Here is a 12271-nt window from a genome sequence, read left to right as displayed (position 1 = left end):
GTACATTGACTCTAGCTATGGTATTTATGTAGCTGGAGTTACATAAATTAGTTCGACTTTGCCCCGTTAGTGTAGACCTGCCCTATGTCAGTAGGGGAGTTAATCCTCTCGGAGGTGGATTAACTACACTGACAGGAGAGCTCTCTCCCTTCGTCTTAAGGGGCCTCATGAAACCAGTGTAGTTGCACCGATGCAGTGTTTTAAGTGTAGACTCGGCCTTGGTGTTCCAAGGTGAAGTGGATAAGGAGTTAATACAGGCTGAGGAGGTTGTGAAGGCTAGGACTATAACAGGGTTTAAAAGAGAACTAGATAAATTCCTGGAGGTTAAGTCCATTAATGGCTATTAGCCAGGATGGGTAAGGAATGGTGTCCCTAGCCTGTTTGTCAGAGGGTGGAGATGGATGGCAGGAGAGAGATCGCTTGATCATTACCTGTTCGATTCACTCATCCTGGGGCACCTGGCATTGGCCACTGTTGGCAGACAGTGTACTAGGCTGGATGGACCTTTGGTCTGACCCAGTCTGGCCGTTCTTAGGCAGCAACCCTGCAGACGGTACATGAGAGCAAGGTATCAGTGTTCTGTCTTGACCAGCAGATTTTCTCCCTCCATAAAAATGAAACCCGTCTTGCTCCAAACACCCATTGTCTGTGCTAGATAAACCCACACGTGTTTGTTTTGTGCAGTGCCCAGCTCTCTGCCCCCCAGGCCCTCCGGGTCCTCCAGGAATGCCAGGATTCAAGGTAAGCTAAACATCCTCTGCAAACACAAGGAGCTGAGTCCCAAAACGTGGCAGTGGGAGGCCCTGCGGCTGAGAGCAGGACTCGGTTGATGCTGAGGAGAGTCCACTAACATCCTCTTTTCTGAATAGTAATTGAGAGGTAGCCGTGTTAGTCTGATCTTGCTAAAACAAAAGGAAAAACTATGCAGCACTTTAAAGACTAACAAGATGGTTTAATAGGTGATGAGCTTTCATGGGCCAGACCCACTTCCTCAGATCATATTCTGGAAGACAATTGGCATGTCCATATATACCAAAGGAATACAATGAAAAAAGTAATACAGTGAAGCAAGGCTCCTTTCTCTGAGCCTGTGTGTCTTAGGCTGTGTCCAGACTCAGGGTTTTTTTCCGAAAAAGTAGCCTTTTTCCGAAAAAACTTCACCTGTGTCTAGACTGCAGCCGCGTTCTTTCGAAATTAAATCGAAAGAACGCGGCTTTTCTTTCGACGGTGGTAAACCTCATTTTACGAGGAAGAACGCCTTTTTTCGAAAGTGCTCTTTCGAAAAAAGGCGTTCTTGAATGCAAACAGGGGTTTTTCAAAAGAGAGCATCCAGACTGCCTTTCGAAAAAGCGGCTTGCTTTTTCGAAAGTTCCGCTTGCAGTTTAGATGCTCTTTTTCGAAAGAGGCTTTTTCAAAAGTATCTTTCGAAAAAGCCTCTTTCGAAAGAGGCTTGCAGTCTAGACATAGCCTTAGAGCGAATTCCCCAGACCGAGAGTGGGGAACCTTTTCTGGATTGGGGCTCACTGAGCCACAGAAAAATCAGTCGGGGGGCTATGCGCAGGTGAGAAGCTAAAAAAAACAAAACCAAAACACCCACCTCACTGATATAGTCTCTAACTGAGAAGGAGAAAGACACTCCCCGCATTCCCCTCACACTCCAGAGCCTAGGAGGGCCCAGCCTACTAGATTTTGGCCCCTGGGCCTGCGGTTTCCATCCCTGTCCTAGACACACAATGCCATTCAATTTTACTTTCAAGAGACGGATGAAAGACACACACCCCATCCTGCATTCAGCACAGGCAGATCCCATTGACATCCACGAGCGTTCCAAATGCACAGGGCTTCCCACCAGGAGCCTGCCCCACAAAGCACGTATGCACCCCCTGCCTTGATTGCAGCGGGAGAATTGCGGAGCTTCCATGCTTTGCTAAATCAGGGCTCCAGCTCCTTGTCCCGAGTCTCTCTCTCTCTGAGCTGTCGTTTCGCCCAGTTCCCCTGCAGCTGGGAGGATGCTCCCCAGTGCACACAGACGGACTTGCACTTTCTCTGCTTGAGCTAGTGGGCTAAAAATAGCAGTGTGCCTGGGGGAACACAGGCCGTGGCTTGGGGAAGCTTCCTGAGTACCCAGCCCTTTGGACCCTCTGGGCTTGTCTCAGGCAAGTAGCCGGGGCTGCTGCCCTTGCTACCCTGCTCTTTGTAACATGCTATCATGGAGCACAGCCAGCCCGGGCCTGCCAGCTGGGGGAGCCATACCCTTAGACACACCCTCTCATCAGTGCTGGGGCCAGACCCTGAGAAACACAGCACTGTTTTTAAAGCACACTTACAGTATGATGCAGTGATACACAGGCCTGTGCTGGCTTGAGCTGCCGGCTGTGCTGCTGGATGTGTTTTTCTGGTACACCAGGATTGCCACATGCCTGCCCGGTAGAGTTGCCCATTGTCTAATGACGCAAGCCCAAATACCTTTGCCACACCCCTTCCCTGAGTCCCCGCCCCTTCTCTGAGTCCCCGCCCCCCACTCCCTCCATTCCCCCCTCCCTCTGTCACTTGCTTTCCCCCATCCTCAGTCACTTTCACAAAGCTGGGGGCAGAGGTTTGGGGTACAGGAGGGGGTGCAGGAAAAGGCTCTGGGCTGGGGCAGGGAGTTGGGGTGTAGGAAGGGTCAGGAGGTTACCTCAGGGTTACCTTGTGTGGCTCCCAAGAGTGACCACCACACCTCTCTGGCAGCGTCTCCTAAGTAGCAGAGCCAGGGAGTTTCTGCACAGCGCTGCCTCCAGGCACCACCCCCACAGCTCCCATTGGTTGCAGTTCCTGATCAATGGGAGCTGCAGACTCAGTGCTCTGGCAGGGGTAGCGTGCAGACACACCGCTCCCCACAAGGGCTGCAAGGATGGTGCCAGCAGCTTCCAGGAGTGGCATGGAGTGAGAGTGGGCAGGGAGCCTTTCCTTGCACTGCTGACAGCGATGGTGGCTGTCAAGGGTCCCCAGTCTCTTTTCAACCACCTAGGCTCCTGGAAAATTTCCCACTTGGCCCCTTCCATTGGCGGGCCTGGAGATACCCATTGTAGTGTAAAGGGCATAGCTCACATGACCAAATACCATTTCACCCTATTGCCCACATTCCTTAGACCCTGACCACTCCTCATTTTACAATGTGCTGCTGCCAGGATGCAATTTCAAGGTAGCAGGGAGCGTTCAAAGGCAAAGGGGATCGAGGCTCTAAAAAGACTCTAAAGACATCAGGTAAAAAAATGTCCAAAGCACCCACGTCCCATTTTCAGAAGTGACGAGGCATTGGGGACTCAGTCACTTAGATGCTACTGAAAAAATTAACCTTGGGCACTTAGGAGCTGTAATACGGGCAGTCACTTCATGGCCAAAGATCTCTCTGTGGTGCCCCGCCTCTGTTTCCCTCTCTTCCAGGCGGTTTAAAACTCACAGTTTGAAGAAACTCCACAAGGGGTCCCATTTTTTTAGTCCTTTGATCCATGCCAAGCGATTCAGTGTCTCTCCTGATTAATCCCAAATAACACGAAACACAAATTCTCCTCATCTCAGCTGGCCTTTACAATCTCACCCGGGTGTACCAGGTCTCCTCCAGACTTCCCTGCCTTGAGAGCTTTCTCCCAGTGTCTCCTGCATCTTCAGCAACTCCCCTGCTGCCTCAAGAATACAGACATGACTGCATTCTCCCGGGCCTCTCAGTCCCAATCCCCACCTCACTGAAAGTTCCAGCCCAATTTTTTATCCTAGGATCAGATGATTCAACCTAGACGTGGCGAGTCCTGTAAGAGGATCTGGTTTAACTCTTCACTCACCAGCCCCCGAGCATGTCACCCTGTTACAAAGAGCCCACCTCTCCTTGGCCAACACTTTCGAAAAGAGAATTTAGGCATTTTTGTACCTGTTACTCATACACAACTTTAATACAGGTTGACCCTCTCTTGTATGGCACGCTCCAGTCTGGCAATGTCCATGCTGGCATGATTTTAGATAGCCAGCTGTCCATTTATCATCAGTGCAGCCAAGTTTCCCATGATCCCACAAAGTTTGTTCACAGCCACCAGACCTGTCTCTCAGTGTTCTGTGCAGTTGTTTAGCTCTAATTGACCCATAACTGTTTTCTAAGAGCCCAGGAAGCAGTGGGGTGTTTTGGTCATGCAGCTAGACACCAGTGACCTCCCGTGGTCTGGCAAATTCTCTGGTTTGGCACCAGTCAGGTCCCAAGGGTGCGGATTAGAGAGGTACAACCTGTAGCGTGCCTTTCCGTAGACACAGACATGTCTTGACCAAATGCAACTCCCGTCCAGGAAATGAGGACTGATACTATGCAGCAAATGTGTAAATTCCTCGCCAGTAACGTCAGTCAACGACCTGCCTTGGTTTAAATCCCGTGTTCCTCCTTGTGACGTAGTGGGGGACTGGACACTCTTGTGGCTCACTGTGGTTGGGCATTCGCTGGCTGCTGTGTTGTGCTGTGGGTGACCCCTACTGGCGTGTGTCTGTAAGCACTGCCCAGCGGGAGCGGAGGGTTGTCCCTAAGGGCAGTGCATGTAGACCATGGCTAGCAACTTCACACCTGGCCAGGGGAAGGGGTTTAAACAAAGGAAGTGGTGTGGCCACCTGGGGGGATGAGTGTTCTGTGGTTTTGAGAAGGGGCAGTCTTGGCTGGGCAAACATGAAGAGAACAGACTAAATCGAGTATTGGGGGATCAGGGGCCTGGGTACCAAGGGGTCTAAGGCTGCCTGCCCCTTACTCCTATCTATGTCCACATCGAACCCGGGCCGTGCTGTATCTCTGAGAAGCAATAAGCCCTCCCTAATCTACTGGCTGGCGGAGTCACATCTTGCTGCGGACAGGGGTGCAAGGTCAGGGGTCCCCGATGCGCCATCACACCCCTTTTTGTAGCTTAACCTGCCACAGAGCAATCCTGAAACTCAGCTGACTCTTGGTTTTATTTTTAGGGCCATACAGGCCACAAAGGAGAACCTGGGGAAATAGGAAAAGATGGCGAGAAGGTAAAACTCTGTTTAAAGACAAAAAATCTGATTTGTCTTTTGAAAAATGTCAGACCAAGGAATTTCTCTCAGGATGATGATGGGGCGGAAAGAGACAATTGATCATTAGCCTCCACCACTGTGTGTGTTTCAGATTAAAAAAAAAGAATAATTTCTATGATCACAAATGTTCAAGGGTGGATTCTACATTGGCACGTCCAATTTTGCCAGGCTTGGTTTTGCAGCTTGTGCAAAAGCTGCACTGATCACACACATTGGCTGGTTAGTTAGTTGTCTTTAGCTCTCTGATCAATTGATATGGATGCTCTTTGCGCGTGGAAGAAATTGCATAGAGGCTAGGGGCAGACCATGAGGCCACTGTTTGGGCGAGGGGGGTCTGGGCAGGTGATTGGTGAGAAGGCTGAGGCTGGGGAAGATTCTTGGGAAGAGAGCTGCCAGGAGGGAATTCGCCAAAGGCTATAGGGTGAGATTTCTCATTGTCTAACCTCGCTTTGATTTGCTGTCTCCAGGGAGACCCAGGCCCACCCGGTCCTCCAGGGATTCCAGGCAGTGTTGGCTTGCAGGTAAAATCTGCCTTTCAAACCACAGCATTCCTGTGATGCTCCACCTGTCACACAGGGTTTCGGTGTGAAATGCCAATGGTCGGGGTGCTGTCCACGTGGTTCGGGGTTCAGCCAGCCCCTCTCACCCAGCACGGAGATGGCAGCGCGCTGCCAGTCACAGACTGCACTGAGGGCCTGATCCATAGCCACTGGAGAGATCCATGTGACTGCCATGGCCTGGCTTTGGGCCCTGATAGCGGTGCCATCCTCTGGATGAAACATTGGAGGGAGAACCCCCCTCCCCAACTCTGAGGCCAGGCGGAGGCTAACAGCACATTTGAAGCGTGAGGGGAGCTGAGCTCTGCCCAGGGTCAGATGGCTCCCCGTTGTAAGGGCCTGGCTGCCCCCTGGCACACACTGGTGGTCACAGGGCATCCTGGCCCCCAGCACCTCAGCTCTTGTGTCCCTTCTCGGCTCCCCAAAGAGACCCCACGCAGGGCTTTGTCAGGCCCGTCACAACTACCCTCCCTCCTTAGAGTCTGACTGATTCACTTAACGTTCAAAACGAAACACACAAGTCTTCCCTCCTGCCTTCAGCTCGGTACAGGCCAATCTCCCCCGCTCTGGTCAGAGTCCTTCCTGCCATAGCAGGCTATTCCCAGCCCTTCCTAGGTTGGGGCAATTCCCTGGTCCCGGGGTTTTCTCGGCAGGAGCCTCTCTAACTCTGCCATCTCACGACAGCCTCCTGTGCATCCCCCTCTGTGCAGCCTCTGTGTGCTGTAAGTAGTGAACTTCTCTGTCTAGCAGGGCTCATTCTGTAATCAGGGCTGGCTTGGCTTCATGTTCCCCAGCCCCTTCTCCTTCCTCCCCCGCCCTGCCCCATGACGACGCCTCCCTGAATCGATCCCCTGCCCCAAACAGAAGAACCAGACCGCACTGTCTCTGCTGGAGACCTCTGTGCTTTGGGGAGAGGTTCTTAGAGAAAGAAATTTGTCCTCCACCTCAAAAATCCCTACACTCGTCGTTGCGTCTTAAGGCTTGTTGGCCTCGGTTTTTAGATTTTCGCCTCCCTGCCTTTATCTCTTTCTGTTCTTTATTTGAATGACTGGCTTTTAACTGGTTGCTTTTCTCACCTAGGGGCCAAGAGGGTTAAGAGGCCTCACCGGCCCAGAGGGCCCAGTTGGGGACAGGGTAAGTAACTGTCATCTTCTCCAGACTTGCCTCTGGACTTTTCCCTCATTGAACCCTGGCAGAATAAAACCCTATGCCCCTGGTTAGAGATCACCGCCTCCTGTTAAGTTCCTGTCCGTGTCCTGCAAGAGCAGTGCCCTGGGCAGCCACCAGACACTGTGGGTATAAAGTTACACAGTCTCGTGGCCCTGTGGGTTGACTGGACAAAGGAAGTTCTGTGAAGGTGCAAACTGTGGGCCTAATCCTTGCATGTAGGGGACTGACCTTGAAGTCAGTGGAAGTTCTGGGCATGGGGTATCCACAGATGGGACCCTATCTCAGAGCAGTTACCTAAGCATGGGGGGGATAAGCAGATCTCCTGTGAGGATATGAAGATGCTGATGAGCCTTGCAAGGGGGCGGGGAATGGAACATCTGAATGTTTCGCATGTGATTCCTAGGTGGAAAGAGAAGCTGAAGAACCAATGGGAGGACAAAGATATTTAGAACGTTGGGGGGAGGGGAGATCATGAATGGGGGGGATCATGAATGAACGCTGGTGTCCTAAGGTCCAGTCATCAGGTGCGCCACTGACTTCGGTGAGAATATGATCAAACCGTTACTGAGCAGTGGGGACTGACTAGCATGGGCTTCAGCTTAGGGGCTACCAGCTGAGCTTGAATGTTACCCAGGCTTCACAGCTGTGAGTGTTATGAGTCTGGTGAGAACAGCAAGGAGACTGAGTGAAAAATGGCTGGTTTAGACCAATATCCTCTACTGGAGTCTATTAAAATCCAAACAGTTATTAAGGAGCAAGTTGTGTCTTCTCATTGATATGTATGTGCTCCCTTGCTTGGTAATAATAGTTCCCCTAGAGGTGTGGCTAGATTGTGTGGTCCAGAAGAGTCCATGCCACCCTGAATACCCCTGATTTCATCTGATCTCAGAAGCTAAATAGGTTTGGGCTTGGATGGGAGACCTCCTGGGAATACTGGTTACTGATGGCACCTGGTTAATGCTGCCTTCTTGTTTTTAGGGACCTATTGGATTCCGAGGGCCACCGGGGCTCCCAGGACCCCCAGGGAAAGCAGTATGTATCTGTTGTTACTTTTGTAGAGTTCCTTTGAGTCATCTTGGGCCTGGCCTCAAATGTCACTGTTGAAGCCTACTGCTTGGTTTCACCACGCCAAATCTTCCGCTGCCAGTAAACAAAAGAACCACCCAATTCCCTCACCAGAAATAACACATGTTGTTGTGTCAGCTCAGTGGTCCCCGAGTGAGGTGTGCCCACGCGATTGTATTTCCACAGAGCCTTCCTAATACCCTCTACAGAGCTCCCCTGCCCATCTGACACCGGCTCATTCCCATCTTCCTCAGCCCCGATCCCCACCACTCCGAGCTACGCACGAGCTCCCCTTCTGGCTCTCGTAGATTCAGCGCCTCCCATAGTTCTTCACTGTCCACCTTTCCCCCTCCCCACCACATGCACACTTCACCAAACGTGGAATCTCCTCTTGTGTGCGTCCTTCACACCCTCGGTGTGGGGCGACGTCCCGCTTGGTAAGAGGAGCTTGTGCAAGCTCCACGTCTGCTTTCCGGCAGTTCCCTCCTTTTGGTCAGTGTCACATTTAGATCGCAGACCAGGTAAAATATTTGTCCTGTGCTAAGGGTGCCTCCCTTACACTCCTCCTGCAGTATATTTGTGCCACTACACATCCTTCTTGTACAAATCCTGAGTGAATGGGATTTGTGCAGGGGAACTGTGGTGGGCTTACGGGGAACCCACCCCTCCCCTGTGGACACATCTCCTGTCCCTCTAGGCCACCCATCCCTGTTCTAAGATGTAGGGACACTTAGATCCAAGGGTTTGAGGACCTAGTAGCCACACCATCCACGCTGCCTGCCTTGCCGCCAAGCCTCTCCTCCACTTGGTTTCTCCGTGTTGCGTGGTGGATGCAGAATCCCTTAGCCCATTTGCTTTGCAACCATCCGCCCTCGAATGGTGGGACTGCAGCAGGTCCATGACCCTGGGGAAATTCACCCTATGTGAACTGAAGTCAGGCCCTGTCGCTTTCCCATGCAGCAGGCACTGGACTGTTGCGATCAGGATCCAAGTGGCCACAGTGGGTTTCCCTCCTGCCCCTCCACCATATTTAACAAACAAAGTCTTTCAGATGAACGAGAGTCCCTGCCTTGGAGGAATCACAGCCTGACCCCAGTTGCAATCCATCCGTGCGCACAGTATTAGAGGGTGTAACTGCGAAAGCCCAGCCGCGTTCCCAAGGTGACGTGGGCATCACTCGGCGAATTCCTGAGAACAGCATGGAGACCATCTTGGTGTTGGTCATCAAGACGAAGCTGGCTAATGGCTTTTCTTTTCTCATTATAGGGAGACCGAGGAGACAAAGGGCCTCAAGGGCACAGAGGATCCAAAGGGGATACTGTAAGTGCAATAAAACTCTTTCCTCCTAAAATAGTGAGCGTGGTATCCAAAGAAATTGCATTTGCAGTCATGTGAAGGCTCTTTCCTTCTATTTGTGACACTTTGCAGGCAGAAGGGAAAAAAATCTCAAGGTAGATTAGAAACTGAGAACCTTCATGCCTCTGGCTGAGAGGCCCTTTCAGGTACTGGACACACAGATGGATTCAAGGAGAATCCTCGGATTTGTTTCGCTCAACCCTGTGCTCCAAAGAGACCTCAGAACATAGCATTTACCTTCCACTGTGAGATGTTCCGTCACTGATCCAGGCCACAGGTCAACTTAATCTCTTCCTTGCAAGAAATCCTTCTGAAGTATCTGTATGTAGCAACCACTGATGATCAGGAGATGGAAGATAGTTCTGTTCCCAGTTCTGCTGCCAGCTCTCTGGGTGGCTTTAATTCCTCCCTGCCTCAGTTTCCCCATTTGTAAAATTGGGATGGTGATCCCTATTCATCCTTCTACATCATGTTAGGGTCTGTGAATGAAAATCACTGGCTACATGCTAAGTAACTGTAGTGGTTATTTCTATGAATCAGAATGTTTGGAAATTATTGCTGCTCCTAGAACAAATCTAGAAAAGATCTTTAGAAACAAACTCTTGCAAATTTTCTTCATGGAAAATAGTGCACGTGTGCATGTATTATACCTGGTCATAGATCAGAGCTTTTGACAGGATATTACCTCGTGCACAGTTACATCATTTGGTGTATCTTTTTGCCTGAAATCTGATTTCAGGCTGGAAGAGGAGTAGAGTGTAGCAAGATTTCTACACTCCCCCTCCTAATCCTTTTACTTGTTCCATTGGTCAGGCTAGTTATTTAATCCTTGATATTTTCCATCAAACAGGACTCAAGTGAGTGGGAGAAAAGCAGGAATATTTTCCCAGCCATTCTGAGACAGCTGAGCATTAAGATTCAGATTTTTAACTGTGTCAAGCATTCTGCTACTAAGTATTACAAGGTTTAAATGACCTAGTCTGCTACATCCCATTTCCAAAAGTGATGTAGGAGCCTGTGTCTCTCTGAAAGTCAGTGGGACTTAGACCCCTAAATACTTAGTCATTTAAGTCACTTACGCCTTAATAAGAACACTAAGCGGAGCAACACGTACATACATTTAAAAGTCTGGGCCTGCGGGCTCAGGACTTGATTCACCAACCATTGGTGTCAATGGGAGTTTGCTTATTTGGGTCAGGCTGCTGGTGCTGATGTGATGAGCGCACATCTTCCACTGGGCTTGTGCTCTAAATGAGCTTAGTTATCCTCTGTGAATAGTTCAAGGTCTAACACAAATGGAATGAAATGAACCTATATGGTTAAAATTTGAATGTTGAATGCATTTAATGCTTTTACCTAAAGCTACCTATCCTGTTTCTCTGGATATTTCCAGCATTGGGCAATAAATGATTTGTTTGTTTCTAGGGTAGACCTGGACCAAAAGGATCACCAGGGACTGGGGGGCCCATAGGAGAACCTGTAAGTCAGATTTTAAAATTACAATCTCTCTGTTCCCTGGTTCAGGATTTAACAATACAGCAAATGTTTGTTCCTGTATGATGTAGTTTCCACCTCAAGGTGTATGTTTCAAAGTTGTCTGAACATGGACACTGAGGATCTGTTTTATGCAACTCTTCATGGTCTGATTCTGTAGAAATCAGTGGTAAATCTCTGTTTGACCTCAATAAGTTTGGAATTTAGCCCATGGGTGAATTTGGCCCATGGTCCTTGATAGGACTGTTTGCCTGACTGTTCCCTATTGGGAGTGAAGGCTGCACACTCTGGCCATACAGACACGCAAACAATTTAATGCCCCAGCAGCATTTCTGCAGACATCTCTCTAAATGGAAGGGATAAATTTAGAGGCTGCATTTGAAATTAATAACATCAAATTGATTCCCTGTAAAATTGGCTTACAATTTAAAATACAAAGGTCAGATACCATAACAATGGGTCTCTGAAGTTTGTGTTTGGGGACTTTGTTTGTGTTTTGTTCTCTGGAATTTAGAATCTGGGCTGAACTTTTATGACCTAGAATTTATATTGTGGTTAAGAATAGATGCCCTGGAACAATATATCCAAAGTTAGTGAAACCTATGACCAACGATGGATTTATAGGAACTTATTGCTCATTAATACTCTTGAGGGACTTTGTAATTCAGCACTGAGGGACTGGCGAATCCTGACATGTTCCTGAACCTTTGCATGCGATTTTGTAATTGATCGTGTCTGGGTCACAATCTTATGCTGCGTCGTGTGCTTATTCAGGGCATGCCTGGCAAAGATGGACGAGATGGAACCCCTGGACTCGATGGTGAGAAGGTTTGTAGAATCCTCTTTAAACCCCACACAGAAAGATTTCAAGTGCTATCATCCATGGTGCAAGGGTATAGGCTTTCATGGAGGAAAAAAAAAGCTTGGAAGACTTCGGCTCAGGAGAAAGATTTCCTGTACCAAGGAACAAGGTGTTCTGTGGCACTTTAACAGACTAACAAATTTATGTTAACTGGTTAACACGCTACAAAGGCAACTTCCCTGCCTTTGATATTCACATTTCCAAATCACATGGTATGAGTGAGCCACATCCAGCCTGACTTATTAACTTTATTAACTCTGGTCCTACTACAGTAAAACTCCAGTTGTCCGGCATCCAATGCTCCGGCACTCCTGCTAGTCCGGCACCACCTGGAACCTGGAAGTGCTCCAGGCAGCCGGACAATTGGAGCTGCTCTGCCCCGGGCTTCCCGGAGTCAGCCGCAGGTCGATTACAGCAGCAGCTGACTTGGAGCACCTGGGGCAGAGCAGCTGGGGTGCTGGGTTGGTCCCGTAGCGCCGCCCTTCAGCGCTGCGGGACCAACCCGGCAGCACCTCAGCTGTTCTGCCCCCAGACTTCCCCAAGTCAGCCGCTGGTCAGTTTCAGCAGTGGCTGACTTGGGGACACCCGGGGCAGAGCAGCTGGGGTGCTGGGTTGGTCCCATAGTGCTGCCCCTCGGGTCCTAAAGGTGCCGGATTATCGGAAGTTTACTGTATTGACAGGTAACTTCTTTTGCTATTATATA

The 12271-nt window shown here is 49.8% G+C and overlaps 1 protein-coding gene across 1 annotated transcript in view; it reads left to right on the top strand.

Moving 5' to 3' along the window:
• The window catches only part of COL9A3 (collagen type IX alpha 3 chain), an 88409-nt gene that overhangs the window by 45352 nt on the left and 30786 nt on the right, over nt 1–12271 (top strand). The window contains exons 11-18 of the mRNA XM_075901075.1: nt 685–741; nt 4969–5022; nt 5532–5585; nt 6702–6755; nt 7770–7823; nt 9123–9176; nt 10638–10691; nt 11481–11534. Of these exons, the coding sequence (XP_075757190.1) occupies nt 685–741; nt 4969–5022; nt 5532–5585; nt 6702–6755; nt 7770–7823; nt 9123–9176; nt 10638–10691; nt 11481–11534 (435 nt within the window). The remainder of the gene's footprint in view (nt 1–684; nt 742–4968; nt 5023–5531; nt 5586–6701; nt 6756–7769; nt 7824–9122; nt 9177–10637; nt 10692–11480; nt 11535–12271) is intronic.

Source organism: Pelodiscus sinensis, chromosome 18 (genome assembly GCF_049634645.1).
Source record: "Pelodiscus sinensis isolate JC-2024 chromosome 18, ASM4963464v1, whole genome shotgun sequence".
Classification (NCBI taxonomy): Eukaryota; Metazoa; Chordata; order Testudines; family Trionychidae; genus Pelodiscus; species Pelodiscus sinensis.
The sequence above is the reverse complement of the archived record's forward strand: the minus strand, read 5'-3'. Positions and strand labels throughout refer to the sequence as shown.